Source organism: Centruroides vittatus, unplaced genomic scaffold (genome assembly GCF_030686945.1).
Source record: "Centruroides vittatus isolate TY-2023 unplaced genomic scaffold, ASM3068694v2 contig_391, whole genome shotgun sequence".
In the NCBI taxonomy this organism is placed as follows: Eukaryota; Metazoa; Arthropoda; class Arachnida; order Scorpiones; family Buthidae; genus Centruroides; species Centruroides vittatus.
Genome location: NW_027122207.1, coordinates 864,958 through 883,894, shown reverse-complemented (window position 1 = coordinate 883,894; position 18,937 = coordinate 864,958). Strand labels below are relative to the sequence as shown.

The 18,937-nt window shown below is 30.2% G+C and overlaps 2 protein-coding genes across 3 annotated transcripts in view; one reads left to right on the top strand and one right to left on the bottom strand.

Moving 5' to 3' along the window:
• Positions 1–10,726, bottom strand: part of LOC136975899 (protein O-linked-mannose beta-1,2-N-acetylglucosaminyltransferase 1-like) — a 98,522-nt gene extending 87,796 nt beyond the window's left edge. The window contains exon 1 of one of the 2 annotated variants that reach the window (XM_067271064.1): positions 10,699–10,726. The gene's annotated coding sequence lies outside the window, so the exon portion shown is untranslated. Of the gene's footprint in view, positions 1–834; positions 916–10,698 lie in introns of those variants that run through there. The other variant, XM_067271063.1, reaches the window with a different exon arrangement.
• A 192-nt stretch (positions 10,727–10,918) lies between these two features.
• Positions 10,919–16,911, top strand: ND-B17.2 (NADH dehydrogenase (ubiquinone) B17.2 subunit). Its single transcript, XM_067271103.1, has 4 exons — positions 10,919–11,045; positions 12,998–13,080; positions 14,994–15,066; positions 16,661–16,911. The coding sequence occupies exons 1-4, from the start codon at positions 10,951–10,953 to the stop codon at positions 16,827–16,829; spliced, it is 420 nt and encodes a 139-aa protein (XP_067127204.1). The 5' UTR covers positions 10,919–10,950; the 3' UTR covers positions 16,830–16,911.
• Positions 16,912–18,937: the final 2,026 nt, after the last annotated feature.

The following is an 18,937-nucleotide window of genomic DNA, read 5'->3' as shown; positions in this document are numbered from 1 at the left end:
TTGAGGGCATTGCAGTAGCCATGCTTGGGCCGGTGCTGCTTTCGCCACCAGTAACCAAGGGAGACTGTGGCCTATTTTTCGAACGTGAGCCTCTGCCTAACCCACGGACACGGACCTTGTTAACCCGGGCGATGTCCGAGCTGGTATCACACTTTGATCTGGTTATTACCATAATAAATATCTCCACAGAATGTGGGTGTGGTCACTCTTAGTTTCATTTCTCCCCATAGATCTTACTGGCATGGGTGTCCCTACCAGGAGCTTGTGCTCCAGCCTGCATTGCCCTATGGATCAGTAAAATTAGTGGGCTCTCCCACCACGACCAGGTGGTGACCACGGGAGAGTTATTATTATTATTATTATTATTATATATTTTACATATTTACTATTTTGTTTATAATTTTAAATTTAAGTACTTTAATTCCTTGCACAAGTTAAGTAATTTAAATTTAAACACTTTTGCTTTGACTGTTTGATCTTTATAATGAACTTAACTTAAAGATGTTTTGAATAATAAAAGCAAAAATATTTTTTTTAGTTTTTGGATTATTTATGCAATCATACTATTGATAAAATTGTGAATAATTTGTGCTAAACGTTTTATAAGGAAGTTACCTGTTTGCTTAAATTTGTAATACCTATAAAAAATTATCTTAATAACAATGTAAAATAGGCTATAAAAAAAAACTTGTCAATGAAGAAATCTAGAACAAAGAAACAAATGAAATCAAGACTCCTAAAGTTACAAGCATAAGAAAATAAAAGTTGTAAATATGTTAAGCAAGCACAATAATTTACATACTAAAAAACATAATAATGGATATATATATTTACATTGAAAGTGACCAGTGAAGAGACTAGCTCAAACTGGAAATCTTACACAGGTGTCACATTAGCAGTTTCACTGTATGTATGGTGATTCAGTTTCGGTGGCTAATAAAGCAAATTAGTTATGCAATAAATGATAGTAAAAGTAGAAAGAAATATTGGTTTGAAAAATAAGTAGACATATTTTAAAGTCTTTTTCTTTAATCCTTTTTCACCATCCAACACAGAAGTAACAGTAAGGTGGCTTTGAAGATATAATAAATTCTTCATAAAACACCATAAATAGATTATTGAGAAAATTAAAACAAAATTAAAATTGATCAAATGCTGACCTTTTATTTTAGGATCAGGCATTTTTTACATTAAGACAATGATAAAGATTTTTCTTACAATAACTATCATGTCCTGCAGCCATATTTAACTACTGCTTTGAGTCCTCTGGTGGTGCTTTTGGTATTCACAAACAATTTTTGCATAAAAACAGTGCATTATTTGCTTAAAGACAATACAACCTAGGACCATTTTCAATTGAAAAATAAGTAGCCATATTTTAAAGTCTTTTTCTTTAATCCTTTTTTGCCAAAAATTTTTATCATTGTTTTTATGTAAAAAACGCCAGATCCTAAAATAAAAGGTCTGTGTTTGATCAATTTTAACTTTGTTTTAATTTTTCAATAATCTATTTATGAGGTTTTATGAAAAATTTATTATATCTTCAAAGCCAACTTACTATTACTTCTGTATTGGATAGTGGAAAAGGATTAAAGAAAAAGACTTTAAAATATGTCTACTTAGTTTTCAATTGAAAATGGTCCTGGGTTGTATCGTCTTTTATGCATTATGCAAAGAATGCATGATTTTTATGCAAAAATATTGGTTTATTGTTTTAAATTTTATAAACTGTCAATATTGAATATTTCAAAGAAAAAAAACAAAACAAATGTGATTTCAAATTCATTTTAAAAAAAATAAAAAAAAATCATTTAGATTAATTGCTTTAAAAAGATGAGACTATATATCAAAGGACATACAACTATATATCAAATTTAGTACTCAGGTTATGCAATGTGATGTATTGTGTAATTCTTTATAATCTAAAATGCAATGATAAAATAATAAATTAAAGCAAAGTAGTACAATAAATTTAAGAACTTTTTCTTTTACCTAGCTAGCTTATGTAATGAATAAAATAAGATTAAAATTAATATTCTAAGTTTAAATTACAAAAACACTAAAAAAAATCATTTTACAATAAAATAATACAGTCAAACCTGTTTTTATGCGCTCTTTTTATGTGCGATTTTTATTTGTGCGATTTTTTTAATGCGAATTTTTAATTTGTGCGGTATAGTTGGCGACTAGTCTCGTGCGATTCGTCATGTCTTACGTTGACTTATTATAGCTAAATAAACTTATTATAGCATAAATGCACTTATTATAGTAATATTATTGCATAAATATGCGAAAAATGAAATAATTTACTTTTTAAGTCAACAAAACACCACCTAGACAAAAATATGTAAAACAGACGATAGACCAGACGATGCAATCAAGTGCTGACATCTGTTGTCAATAAATTCTATTTCGTACGGTTTTGAGTTATTTTCTATGTGAGACTTTTTTATGTGGTCCCTGTTGACCGCATAAAAAAAAATATTTTTTAATTGTGTTGCGAAAACTATTATTTACAGCCATTCGTGAAGTTTCGTGAGATTTTTTTTATGCGTTTTTTTTAATGCGGTCCCTATCCCCCGCATAAAAACAGGTTTGACTGTATATTTCACAAAAATAATATATTTTACAAAACAAACTTAAATTTTGAGGAAGAAAAAGGATAGAGCATTGAAAAAGGTCCATTTTTCAGACCCTATCTATTATACATTTTATTAAAAAAGATAAACATATTTCAAGTTCCATTAGTCTATTTCAAATAATTTAGAGCTTTCCAGTATAAAGTGGATCAACAATAAATATAATAACTATATTAATGTCATGATATTAATTATAACCGAAATTTGGAAAATTTAGTAATTACACAGTTTATCTTATGCTTTCAATTGCAGAATTTAACAATCTATTAAATTTTAATCATCTCACATGTATTTTTGTTTTGTATGAAATTAAAGAAATTTTTTTAGATGAAATGTTTGTATCTACAACAAGTTTGGTTATAAATATAAATAATATATTTTTATATTTATTATGATTCATCTTTAATCATTTAACTTAAACATAACAGAGAGTAATGTATAGTTTCTTAACAAATCTTGAAAATATCAGCAAATATCAAATATTAAATATATAATAGATATATATGTTACCGGCAAAACCCAATTTTACACCAAACTAGTTTGGCGTAAGCGTGTCAGGCCAAACTAGTTTAGAATTACTATTCAAGTATATTAATGGTTAAAATAAAATTAAAAGGCAATCAATTAGATGAACAATATTTATTCAAACATAGTCTACTTAATTATAAAAAAACGGGGTTAATGTTACCCTACGTATCGAAGGTGGCGACTCGTCTCTGAGTCCAGCAATTAGAAGACAGGGAACAGTGGGGACGTGCGTTCTAACCTAACCTAACCTAACCTATTATTCTCAATGTCAGATATGGTAGCTGTATATACATAATGTGAATGTATGTCTCTTTAATCCGAATAAATAAATCCGGTAGACTGCTGTGAGGAAGTCTACTGGATTTATTTATTCGAATTAAAGAAACATACATTCACACTAACCTATTCTAATAAATTACCATAATTATTAAGTAGACTATGTTTGAATAAATATTGTTCATCTAATTGATTGCCTTTTAATTTTATTTTATTTTAACCATTAATATACTTAAATAATAATTCTAAACTAGTTTGGCCTGACACGCTTACGCCAAACTAGTTTGGTGTAAAATCGGGTTTTGCCGGTAACATATATATTAAATACTTGTGATTCTTAACATAATTCTCATATAGTAATTAAATGCATTTAAATGCTTAGTGCTTAAGATAGAAGTTGTATAGATTACTCCCTATGGAATTTTGGGACTTTGAGTATATATCTGAACTCAAAGGACCAAGATGAGTTCAACGATACCCTACTTTTGGACCAGAGACAAAAAATAAGAAAGTTATCATATTTACGATTTTTTGCCATTCTACACCATTTTAGAATTTTCCACTAGGTGGTGCTGCTTGTAGTTCAGTATATGTTTCCTTTTTTTTTCTTTTGTTCAAGTACTACTGTGAATCAATAACTAGTGACATTAAACACTCGGCGGCCTGCCAGTGACTCCCCCGGGAGGAGTCCGTCGGGAGCATAAACAGTTGAATGCCACCTAGTGGAAAACTCTAAAATGGCATAAATTCATTGTGAAAGGCAAGAAATTGTAAATACGATAACTTTCTTATTTTTCATCTCTGGTCTAAAAGTAGGGTATTGTTGAACTTGTCTTGATCCCGAGTTCAAATATATACTCAAATTCCAAAGTCCCGAAATTCCATGGGGAGTAATCTATACAACAGCCCTTAAGATAATTAATTTTAGTTATGGAAAGGATTGCAAAACTTCATAAATGTTTTTATAATTATTTTTAAAATATGTATATGAAAAAAAATTTTATAATTTAAATCAAGGATCCTCAAAGTGGTCAATATCAACTCACTAAGGGAGAATAAGGTATTTCTAGAGATTGATTGAAATTGTTTCATTAAAAATTATTAATCCAATGGGTTATGTATATTATGGTTCAGAATGTTGTAAACTTGCACAACTAAGTAGAGTTTTTCTATGTAAACAGTGTGTGGATTAATACTGGCTCATCAGATTTATTTATTTATTATTATTATCGTATGTTGGAGTGTTCCTATACAGTATATACAGTCAAACCTGTTTTTATGCGGTGGATAGGGACCGCATAAAAAAAATCGCACGAAACTTCACGAGGGCTATAAAAAATAGTTTTCGCAACACAATTAAAAAAGTATTTTTTTTTATGCGGTCAATAGGGACCACATAAAAAAGTCTCACATAGAAAATAACTCAAAACCGTACGAAATAGAATTTATTGACAACAGATGTCAGCACTTGACTGCATCGTCTCATCGATCGTCTGTTTTACATATTTTTGTCCAGGTGGTGTTTTGTTGACTTAAAAAATAAATTATTTCATTTTTCGCATATTCATGCAATAATATTACTATAATAAGTTCATTTATGCTATAATAAGTTTATTTAGCTATAATAAGTCAACGTGAGACATGACAAATCGCACGAGACTAGTCGCCAACTATACTGCACAAATAAAAAAATCGCACAAAAAAAAACCGCACAAATAAAAAATCGCATTAAAAAATTCACACAAAAAAAGACCGCATAAAAACAGGTTTGACTGTATACCAGTGCCTAGTGCTGCATCAAACCAAAGTGAAGGCATAACTACAGAAAAAATTTCTTGTTTACATGCTGTTTGCACATGTATCTGTGTTTGACTATGTGACATGTTTACTATGACAACATTTTGTAGTGTGATTTATGTGCTTTTATGAAGTCCTAATGTTTTGAGACTTTTGTGTAGAGCAATGATTCCCAAACTTTTTCAAACCACTGCACCATTGGTTCCACCAACTCGACATCCCCAACTGCACCCCAACCTCCCCTAACCCATTTTCCCTTTTGTGAGAAAGGCTTGGATATATTCTTAAAAGAACTTTTCTATGAACCTCACACTTTGTGTCTTGACTATATATTGTTATCTACATCTGGACACCATTAAACGCAATGTTTCTTTTTACCTACTTTAACAGAGGAAAGGGAAAGGTTGTTAGTAACTCCAACCCTTGACTGTGATTACCATTCAGTATCCTGCCTCCAATGCCCCCTGCCACCCACTTGCTACTTTTTGCCCCCTAGATTTACTCACCAGTCACAGGAGGTGGTAGCACCCACTTTGGGAACCACTGGTGTAGTGTGTGTTGTGATGCCTATGCAAGAAATGACTATAGGAACAAAAAGTACCTTAACAATTTTCTACAGACAATTTATTTCATGGACAAGGTCTGAAAAAATTAGTAAATACTCAGTGTATTTATTTTTCATGTTATGAGTGTTTAGTACTGCCATGTCTATTATGTGGGATTTGTTTTGTTTGTCAATGAATGGGATGTCTGGCCTGTTGTGATATATTCTTTTGTTTTCAATTATAACTCATCCATAGTGTATTTTGTTTTATTTTCTGTATGTCTGAGATAGTATAGTTCTTGGATATGTAGTAGTTTGTGTTTGTGTGCACACTTTTGATATATTTGCTATTTTGTTGTCATTATCTTAATGTATGTAGTCTGTGTTAAAAGCTAACAATCCAATGTGATGTGCTGTATAGTCTTATGTGGCATTTTTTACAAGAGTCATCTGTGAGTGTTATCCTTTAAAATGTGCTTCCTATAGTTTCTTATATTTATGACCTGGTCTTGTATGGCTATCATGAACCCTTTGTATCTCTGAAGAGGCACCCATAAGTCAGCCAGCAGCATGACACAGTTCTGTCAACATGATCTTTGCTAAGATCATTGGGATGCCTATCATTGAGCTACGCCTAAGCTGAGGACTGTCTGATGGTATCTGTGCATTTTTGTGTACTGTGTTAGATCCAGATCAGTTTTGTGTAAGTTTAATGGTGCACTGTTTGGTCTACAAGAGTCACAGCTTTACTTTCAGTATCTGTATTTGTTTGTATTGCAGACCTCATCCTCCCTCTATGATAAAGAGTCAGCTTTTCTATGGATGACTTAGGATGGTGTTTGTCATATTTTGTTAATGTTATTTGTGCTTTCCTCTAGAGTTTTTCTAGTTCTGTGTATGTTCAATGTATAACTTCAAATGAATATATCAGTACTGGGATGATAGATGTGTTATACTGTGTTCGCACACAATCCATGACTCACTTTGATCTTGATTTATCCACAATCTTGATTGCAACCGTCACCAGTCGAACATCAAGCTGTTTGCACAGGCAGTCCGCTTGAGAAGAACTCGGTTATTGCACGCAATGATAAAACCGACATAACTATTCAATAAGTCATGATCACCAACAAAACAATGGAAGTTTTGATTAGAAATAAATACTTTTTCTTGCCACATATCTAATAATATCCAGATCTCCATCATCTACCCAAATATCTTTTTTATTTCTCTGTTGATAGCCTAACATGTGTTCCATAGCCATCTTGTTTCTTCTTGCATGCATGGGATTGTGGGAATTCTCTTATGACTGGATCTAGTTTCAAAAACTCTCTTGTGTTGATTGTGATTGAACTTTGTTTCAGTCAAGATGAAATGGTTGAGAGAGGTCGCACCATAGCACAGTCACCAATCTTATCACAATCTAGATTGAAATGCTCAGTGCAAATGGGGTATTACTTGTAATGTGTGTTTTGTATTCAGCTATATTGTTAGTATTGAGTTTAATCTGCTATTGTATTCTATTCATAGTCTTTGTTTTATTTATGCATATTCTGCAAGTTTGAAAGAATCTGTAGATTCCACTCTCATCCGTGGATTCAACTGTGTCTCCATTTCCAAGTACAAAATCACCTTTCTTCAGGACTCCTTTTCCTATATGAAGTGTTCTACATTTGACTACACAAGTGGCTTCCAATTTGCATTCTGTGGAATTCTAGGGTTCTACCAATAAAATTAGTTGTTAAACTTTAATTAATAGTTTTATATGTTTGAAAATTTTATTTAAATAAAGTTTCAAAAATTTTTAATATTCCTTAGGAAAAGTGAACCTATGCACTGACTCTGCATGGTTGATATTTTTGTGGAAAATAAAATCTGTTGAGACTAATGGAGGATGAATCAAATCTTGTATTTGATTCTTTACCATATATTCAATTCTTTGTATTCAAAAGCTAGTGTTCATTCCTTAAATATTAAATTATTAGTGTATTAAATTTTATTTTTTATTTATATATTTATTGTTTCTGTTATTTAAATTTCATATTCCCATATTAATTCAAATATTCCATTCTATTTTTAAACTGTATTCATTTAGTAAAAATTTCTGTTTTATTATTTATTTATTTTTGTTATTTTAAGTTTCTTGTTCCTTTTTTAATTCAAACATTATATTATATTTTTAAATTGTCTTCTTTTATTCAAAGATGCTGTTAATTGAAGATCAGTCAAATTGATCAAAAAAATTAATTTTAATAAATACATTGATAAGATTACATAGGTGATTTTTGTGTTTTTAACCTATTGGATCACTATTCAATAGGTTAAAAACACAAAAATCACCTATGCAATCCTATAGGTTTAAGGTCAGACAAAATCAAAATGGACTTAGAGTGAGTCTCCCTGGAAAATGCCTCATCTTATATGTATTTGGTTTGTTTTAATGCATGTGTTGTGAAGATTGAGCTGTAGTGTTGTTCTCTACTTTGTTCTCCGGGAGTATTCTTCAGTTTTCTAAAAATAAATGTTGGATGTATTTTATATAGGTGTTGTTGTTTTGTTATTGTCATTATTATTATTAACTGTATTAGCAAAAAAAAAAAAAAAAAAAATAGCAGCAGTAGTCAATTAGAGGTTGAGGAATTCTTGACAATCAGAAAAATTTTGGGACCAATTTAAACTCAAGATACCATGGTTTTTCTTATTCTGTAGTTATGTACTCTCAATGAAGTTATCTATATGTTACAAAAATGCTTGAATTTAAAATCATAGACAAAAAACCTTACACACGTTGTTTCTAGCAATTAAACTAATAAGCACAAACGTTTTCAGCCATTTTGAAAGACCTTCTTCAGGTGCACTGAGGTCGGTTGGAAAGTTGCTGTATCATATTTCATTGAGTTCTTTCCAGCATATTAGAATTAACAATACCCTGTATTAGGCTTAGAATTAAATATTTAAAATAATAGAATAAATGGGGTTCCTAGAATAAATAAAGATCTATTTTAGAATTCTAAAAAGGAGCTTTCCTTAAATTTTTACAATGATTGTAGATTAAATTGTACACACACACAAATGCATACGTTACAGACCTACTTTATATGTATAAATTATACACATATTATATTTTATAAATATAAAACTTGCTTTTAAATAAACTATAAAAATTTATTGTAAAGAAACCTTACATATGGGCATGCGCACCTGTGCATGCCCATCACGAGTTTTGTTAAGCAAGCATTTGATTTTGTTTTAAATCTTACATATACAAAGATATATTCTAATAAATGTTATATACAATGTAAGTTAATTATTAAATATAGCCCTGTATCTCACATTAATCCATACCTGGCTCATTTTATTGGTCAGATTGAATAATGAGAGGATTTACATTTATAGTCACATGATACTAAAAAAACAGTATTTGCTATATATTTCTTATTTACATACAGGAAATCCTCATTAATTCAAACTCAGATAATTTGAAATCCCATTAATTCATAACTGTACTATCTTTATAAGCTGGGGATATAAAGATTTACACATTACAGAATTTAGTTAGTTCAAAATATGGGTACTTCGAAATTCAAAGTGAAAAATCTGTTCAAACTATAATATGCATATGTTAACTCATTCGTTTAAACTGAAGTACCTTAATACTATAAGAGAACAATAGACCACTCTAATCTGGTCAATATGGCTTTGGTTTTACAGTAATATATTTTTGGGTGTCACCTTACCCATGGTCTACCCCTTTTCCTCTTATCTCATAAAATATGGCTGAGTTTCAGGATTGCAAGATTGGGTTACAAGTAGCAAATTGAGATATTTGTAGACTACTAAATTTGGGTGACTTACTGCTTTTCAGGCCACTTTAAAAATAATTTGGGCTACATTTTGAGGAATTCTGCTTTACTTTTTATAAAACCTATCTGGCAACCTGTGAGGTTCTCAATGGATATGTGCTGTTTACCTGCAGTTTATTTATATCATATTTAATATTATAAATTATTAATTAATGAAAATAGCATTCTGTATATGTAGTTGTATTCTGTTTGCTTAATAAATTACATCAGTTACACAACATTTGGCATAAAGTACAGAAATATGTAAACTGCAGATTATTCAAAACTTGATAATTTGAACTCGCAATTATTTCGTCCCTTGAATTTCAAACTAATGAGAATTTTCCGTATTACAGTTTTTCAGCTGATAAATTCTCTTAGTAAGAAAAGTAAAAAAATTAAATATTTGAATATATTTGTATTTTAAAGGAACTTTTCCTTGACAAATTTTTGAAAGTTATAGGTCCTAGCTTTTCAAAATTTTCCTATAAAACTAGGAAATATATTTCCTAAGTTACAGGAAATAAATTATGTTTACATAAAGTATGAAACTATGAACATGTGAAAAAATAGGAATATTTAGTAATATTATCTTTAACATAAGCTTAATAAAAAATCAATAAGAATCATTCCATGCCTTTTAAAACTTATCGGTAACATATCAGTTTGAAGCAGAAAAGTAAAATTTAAAATAATGGAATCATTTACATGATTAAAAGTTAGGTAATACAGCCTAATGAAGCAACACATGTAAAAGATTAATTATGTTTTAATTAAGTTTTTAACTCAACAGTTCCTGGTAGCATATATTTAATGTATATGCTTGTAAAAGTTACTTTTAGATAACGTGTATATATGAATGCATATACAAATTAACTTCTACTAATAGGCAATATTAGACATGCAGGACACAGGTCTGTATTGACATATATAAAAGTATTGTTTTTACTGTAATTCGTTACCGATTATAAATAAAAAATAATTAAATACATTTGTTTATTATAGTTTTTCATACAAACATTTAAAAATATTATTTACTTAAATTTTTGTATGAAAACAAATTGCAACTCACCGGCATGTGTTTACACACAATTCTAAACTGTGATCCATTTACGAACTGAATGAGAAAGAAAATGATAGTTTGTAACATTAAAAGAAAATTATAATTTATATTATTATTTTTAAATTAAAAAAAATCTTATATATTGGAATGATTGTTAAAAGTTTAGATGTTTATTAATTATAATAAATTTTCTTTTTTTTTCTTCTTCTTTTATACATAAGTTGGAAGGTGGCGCTGTGCGTTTAAAAACCATTCGCCAAGATGGCGAGATACTTGGCTCTGGATAAACTAAAGAGAATGTTCGATATTCTTAAACAGAATGGTGGAATTATAGGAACTTATAAGAAGCTATACAGGTTATTAATTTAATATGCATATATTATATAGTGGTAGCTATCTTAACTTCTGTCTTCAGCACTAATGAACATTGCTGCAGTAGCACTACAGTAGCTAAATGGAAATAACTGTTTTAACAAAGTGGCTTTGTTAAGAAATACACCCAGTGTAATTGTGTTCTTGTAATTGTATACTATGTAATAGTAATATTATATAATTATAGTATTTAGTTACTTAACTAAGTAATTTTACATATTAATATTATATTAAATGCTAACAGTGGATTAGTGTTTTAGCTGTATCTTCTCAAGTTTACTCTTTGCCTTTTATAATGCTTAGAGCTGGCTCTAATTAAATTTTGAGTGTATGTGAAGAATAATTGGTTTGATAAAGCTGTAAGGATAAAAAAAAATATGACCTAAAATGTTGAACTGTATTTAACTACAACTGTTCCTCCATTCGTGCAACCTCCATTGCCCCTCAACAGACTCAAAATATTCACTCCACCTATTATGCATCCCACAGCAGCTTACCATTTGCACTTCATATACATGGTACACTTTTTTTCTGTTACCACATATATTTTTCATTTGCTTCCAGAACGGTTTTCTATTTTTCTAAAATGTTCAGTCCATTCTTATTCATTCTATCCTTACTTTCCTTTTTATCCATGCAACTTCTCATTTCTTTATTCTATATCTATTCTCACTCACATTGCCATTCACTCAGCCCATATATACAATCTTTCTCTTTCATTGCTCGCTCAACTCTGTCATTCCACCACACACTCTTTCACACTCATTATTCCACATCCCTTTTGCTGCTGCTATCACACAAGATTGGATATTCTTCCAAACCTCCACATCACTCAATCTTTATTCACTTTCCCCAGTTTCAACTCAACATGCTCTCTATACTCATCTTTTCTACTCATCAGGTACTTTTTTACTCACTGCAAAGCTATTGTTTTCCTTTTTGTTCCACCGCCCAATCTTCAGTTGCACCACTGATACCATTAATGGTCCAAGCCACTGTCAGCTCCTCTCATAACTCTTGTATCCTCCACTACATCTCTCAATCTATATCATATGCAACAAAATCTATTTTACTCCTCTGACCTTTTGTACGATTTTCCCATGTTTACTGATGAATGGTCTAATAAAATAGTCTGCATTATGCATTTATATGTCAAATTTGCCGTTATGTAAGTACATTATAGTGTTGTGAACAGACTAGCCATTATCGCTGCTTCTTTCTTTAAGCCTCTTGCTTGCATCTATGTTTGCAGTAATATCTGATTCTGTATATATACTTGCAGATACATGTATATGTATGTAAAGTGAAATACAAAAATACAGTATATAATTTGGCAAATTTCAATTGTAAAGCAATGATGCTGTCACACAAAAATAATTAGCAAAAATTTAATTGCACTGCTATGAACAACATAAAGATCCATGGATGATTTCAGCATATAGATAATAAAAGGAAATAAAGAAATATATTACCCACCAAAACTTAGAAAACTATTTATAGATAACCTGCATAGGCAAATTTCTTAATATAGTAAAATGTATTCAAGCTGTTATTCTTGAAGCAAGAAAATAGTTTTATATGTATTTCTGTTGTATTTTTCTTTAATATTTACATTGTACAACATTTAGTTTAACTAATAAGCAGCCTTGTCATATTGTGGTTACCTTTTAAATATGACTAAATATTTCTGTTGTTTGAATAGAATTTTGAAGCTAGAGATGAGTTTTATAAAATAAAAATTGTCTATTGTTATTTTATAATACTTAATAATATGAGATTTTATTACAAATCTTTTTATAACAGATGGCCTCACACACAATTTTAACTTTTTTGATGGGAAAGTTATGCAGTTCATTGCTGGAATTTTTCAGTTTTATGATTGAAATATTCATAATTATGCATAATTATTAATATAATGAGATATTTTTATTTTCAGAATGGACGATGCCAAAGTTGGCACTTTAGTTGGTGAAGATAAATATGGTAACAAATATTATGAAAACAAGTTATATTTTTATGGTAAATATAATATAATTTATTTTAGTGTTTTTTTTAAATTTAAATTGTACAGGGTGTCCCAAAAGTAGTAAATCCACATGATTTATTTATTATTAAATACTTTCTGAATTATGCAAAATTGTAGTATTTGTTAGAAGCGTACAGATTGGGATTACTTATGGAAAAATAACATTGGGCATATGACCATCTTTTACATCTCAGCAATGAAAAATTCAAGACATCATTGTTTTCATAAATTTCTCCAAAGTTTCTTGGGAGAGATTAAATTACACTGCAAATGTTATTCTTGAGAACAGCAATTTTGTTGGTTCATTCACGCATGCCTTTCTTTGAGAAAGGGCATATATATAATTATTTCTTCTGCATTTATTCAGAAGAAAAAATTAGGAGCTTGGAGCTTTGACAATTTCAGAGGCCACATGATGTTTCCATTCTGTGATGACATATGATTTGGAAGCACCTCTTGAAGTAATGCCATTGTGTGCAAGACAGTCAATGGCATTGCTTCAAGATTCATATTTGATCTTCAAAGTCACAGCAACAACCTGCAACACAAAACAAGGACGTAATGAGAACTCTCATTTTTATCCTTATTTCAAAAGGGTTTACCACTTTTGGGACACCCTGTCCCTCTCTGAACTTCATAAGAATTTAATCATAATGTAAACAGAGTTTTGAAAAAATTAAATAAAAATCAGTGATGTTAATAATTCATTTTGAATATTTTTATGATTGCCATCAAATAAGTTTTCATCTGCTTCAAAATTATTTATTTAAATTTATCATTATTAAATAATTATACATGTTATTTTAATATTCAGATTTCACTTGGAGTTTAAATTCGACACACACAAAACTAAAACAACTTTAAAGAAAGAAAAAAAAAACAAACATTAACAAAACAACAAATGCTGTCCTAAATTTTCCACAGAAAAAGTTGATACTTTTATGTGAAAAGGAAGGATGAGGTTTTACTGATATAATCTTCATAACAAAGAAATACAGACATCGAAAGAGAGTATTTCTACAAAAAAAACAAGAAACACCACAATTAAAATGAGTAATTATTTATTGTGATGTCACAATGCCAGGCTGCAATTTTTAATTAATTTAATTTAAAATATATGCTCTTCACCTGAAATTAGTAGTGTCTTCCTGTACATCTATACATACAGAAATTACTCCCAAATTTTTTTTGCATTTCTTGAAGTTTCAATGTGTCCTGAGCCCAAAAATGTAAAAATCTGAGGAGGGTCATTTTTTTCTGGATTGCCATACTTTCCCTCTGTTGTAACACCCAGAAAAGTAAAAATTTCAAGCATGTTTTAATTTTTTTTTTTTATTGCTTTATTTACAACTTCTTTACATTAATTTAGATATATAAAAATTTATTTGATGCTTACATTTAATTTATCAATAAAGTTTGCATTTTATCTTTTTATAAATTGATCATGATATTGATTTATTAATTTCAAAATAAGTTTTACTTTTTTTGAAAACTTAATTATTTGGGGACAAACAACTTAACAGTAAACTACACACCACATCATCAAACCACAATTAATAAAATGGACAACCAGACAAAACAGAAAAACCAGAAAGAAAGAAGAAATAGTATTTGTCCGACCCCGAGAACTGGACACATAAGACCAACACAATAACAAGGGATACCCAACCAATATGCTCAACTTTCCACACACTATTTACCCTCCAACATATATTACACAGGTCTGCAAAAAAAATTTTTTTCAGCTGCATGGGATATTTTTGCTTAATTATATGTTTTAAAGATCGGAGATTATTTTCGTATCTTTCATACGAAAATAATTTATTAGTTTATTTGTTCTTTACATTATTATTTTTTAATTTGTATGTATGTAATTGAGTCTATTTCTAATCTTAATTATTTTCAGGCCGTAATAGATGGGTTGAATATAATGAATATATTCATATGGATTATGATGGTAGTCAAGTTCCAGCTGAATGGTAAGATTTATGAGAGCATTAAAGTTTTGTTTTATGTATGTAGAGAACATTTTATAATACTCTGTAATTTAATCAAATGCTTTCTTACATAATTTTGATTTTAAAAACTTTTGAAGACATCTCAAAGCTGAGATTTAGTATTTATGACAGAAATAAATTAAACTCAATAGTTATAAAGTTATGATTTTTAATTTTTAAATTTTGCTTAATCAAATTACACATTTTTCAGTTAAAAATTTATTACGTGTTCAGTACAAAAATAAGCAGTTTCATTTAAAATCATAACAGCATTATAGATTCGATTTTTGACACAATCCACATTTTAGAAATGTTACACGTTGATGATGTGCATATTACCGAATAACAATAATTAAAGTTCAACACTAGAAACCACCATAAAGGAACTCAAAATAGTAAGTTTATGAATGTTTTCATCTATTTGTAAATGTCTGTTATATATGAAAACATTAGTAAAATTACATAAAGCAGATACTAGCTTAGCCAATAATTATTCTAATACACAAAATAACACCTTTTACTTATAGCTGAGATAATTTTAATTAGAAAACTAACGTTTTCGGCTTACTCAATAAGCCATCTTCAGGTTCTAACATTCGAAAAAAGGAACATTATCGTTCCATTAACAGAATACAAATGTTTGAAAAAATTCAAACCGTTAGCAACGGACAGAAAAAGAAGAACATGGTAATATAAGTAAATAAATATACAAAAATAAATAAAAACAAAAAAGGAAGAACATGGTAATACAAATAAATAAATATACAAAAATAAATAAAAATGAAAAGGTAAGAACAAAGTAATATAAATAAATAAATATACAATCAAATCGTTATAGTGAGAAACGATTCCACTGGTGATGCTTTTTTAAAAAGAGTGGCAGATTATCGAGGAATGATGCCAAAACAAGCTAAGACAAGCCTACGAGTTCGTCATACATCTCTTAACTACGAATTTCCAAGCTGTTGGTAGGCTGTCAGCGTCCCTCGCATTTATGCATGCCTCTACCAACAGCTTGGAAATTCGTAGTTAAGAGATGTATGACGAACTCGTAGGCTTGTCTTAGCTTGTTTTGGCATCATTCCTCGATAACCTGCCACTCTTTTTAAAAAAGCATCACCAGTGGAATCGTTTCCCACTATACGATTAACGATTTGATTGTATATTTATTTATTTATATTACTTTGTTCTTCCTTTTTTGTTTTTATTTATTTTTGTATATTTATTTACTTATATTACCATGTTCTTCTTTTTCTGTCCGTTGCTAACGGTTTGAATTTTTTCAAACATTTGTATTCTGTTAATGGAATGATAATGTTCCTTTTTTCGAATGTTAGAACCTGAAGATGGCTTATTGAGTAAGCCGAAAACGTTAGTTTTCTAATTAAAATTATCTCAGCTATAAGTAAAAAGTGTTATTTTGTGTATTAGTAAAATTACTTTGAGTTTGTGCTGGTTTCAGGTGTTGGTCCTTCATTTATGCGAGTCATTCCAGTTTTTGAAGAATAAAAATAACTTTTTTTAAAATAAATTTATAGATATTTACAAATTTTCTTTAATAATGTAATATTTACAGGCATCGTTGGTTGCATTACATGACAGATGATCCACCAACTAAAGTGCCTCCTGTACAATATAAATGGATGATAAATCATACAGAAAATTTTACTGGAACTAATAAAGCATATATGCCTTATAGCACAACAAACCCAAAAATACAGTCTTGGAAACCACCTACTAAATAAAAATTTGTAAATAAATTATGAATTAGTAGTATTTCTTGTAATAAATAATTTTAGTTTCAATTAAATATATTTCAAAACATTAGAGAGTAGTATTCTGTTTAGTATGTAGGCGAAAATTAATAGAACTTTTTACATATTTAGTTTAGTAATAATAATAATAATAGTGAGGTTTTACTGTATTATTGTGTGTTTTGTTAAGTGAGATATACTCTGTTAACACCGGTGGCTGTGTACTATGCCGGACCAAAGTCAAGGCATAGTAACCAAAACAGAAATTAAAGAAGTGTATCAGTGTGTGTGTCTGTATTCAAGAATTTTCTCACAATATGACATGTATTCAATATAGTGGCCTTCTGTAGTGTGATGTATGTGTTTCTATTCAATTGTAATGTGCCCAGGCTTTTGTGTAGTGTGTGTGGTATGACACATGTAGAGGAGAGAACAACAGGTACAGTAAGCACCCTATCCATCCTCCACAGATGTCTTATTTCCTGGATGAGTTCTGTGTACTTACTAATTTTTTCAGTGCAAGCATTTTGTATATTGTGAGTGTTTGGAATGGATATGTCTATAATGTATGTGATTTTATTGTGTTTGTCAATGAGTGTGATGTCTGGTCTGTTGTGGTAAATTGTTTTATCTGTGATTATGGCTCTCTCGTAGTACATTTTGTGCGTGTTGTTTTCCAATACTGTCTGTGGAATGTATTTGTAGTAAGGTTTGTGAATGTCTTCTAATTTGTGTTTCTTTGCAAGCTCTTGGTGTATTATATTTGCTACTTGATTATGTCTGTGTAAATAATCTGTCTGTGCCAAGAGCTTGCAACCAGAAGTGATGTGTTGTATAGTTTCTGGCATGACGTGACATTTTCTGCATGTGTCATTTGTGAGTGTTGCATCTTTGAGTATGTGTTTTCTGTCGTTTTTAGTATTTATGTCCTGATCCTGTATGGCGATCGTGAATCCTTCCGTCTCCCCAAAGAGGCATCCCTGTGCTAACCAGCTGTTTGACGCAGTTTTGTCAACAAAATCCTGGGCCAGATCATAAGGATGCCTGCCATGGAGTGCCTTTTGAGCCCACGATTGCTTAATGGTGTCTATGCTTTTTATATGTTGTGTTGTGTCCATATGATGTGACTGTAAGTTTAATGGTGTGTTATTTGAGTCTGCTAGAGTTACTGCTTTATGTAATTGTGATGTTTCTTGTTTCTTGTTTAATGTAGAAAAACTCTCATAGTGACTGTATTTGTTTGACATAGTTAACCTTCACTACAATCAGGCCACGTCTGCTATCTTTACGTGGAAGAGTTAATCTTTCTGTGGCGGATTTAGGATGATGTTGTTTATGCTTAGTAAGTGTTGTTCTTGTTTTCCTTTGGAGTTTGCTCAAGATCTGTGTGAGTCCAATGTGTAACTCCAAAAGAATATGTGAGTACTGGGATGACATATGTGTTTATTGCTTTAACTGTGTGTTTTGCATTTAATTGTGTTCTGAGAATAGCATTTAACTTACTTTGGTATTCTTTAATTAATCTTTGCTTTATTTGTGTATGTTCTGTTAGTTTGGCCTGTTGGAATCCTAAATACTTGTAGAACTTGCCCTCTTCCATGGATTCAATAACATCTCCATTTCCAAGTGCAAAATCTTCTTTCTTCAGGATTCCTTTTTCTATGTGAAGTGTTTTGCATTTATCTAGGCCAAATTTCATTTGTATGTCCTTGGTGTATGAATGTGTGATTTGTAGGAGTTGACGAAGTTGTTTTTGTGTGGATGCATAAAGTTTTATGTCATCCATGTACATGAGATGTGACAGTGTAAACTGTGTTGTTTTTTCATGCCTGATATTGTAACCATATTGCGTGTTGTTTAACATGTTGGATAATGGGTTCAGGGCTAAGCAGAACCAGAGAGGACTCAAGGAATCTCCTTGAAAAATTCCTCGCCTAATAAAAATTTGGTTTGTTTGTATGGAAGTGTTATGAACCCTGAGATGTAGTGTTGTTCTCCAGTGCTGCATAGTGTTTTGAAAGAATGCAATGAGTGATGGATGTATTTTGTACATGTGTAGAATATGTAGCAGCCAACTGTGTGGAACACTGTCGAATGCT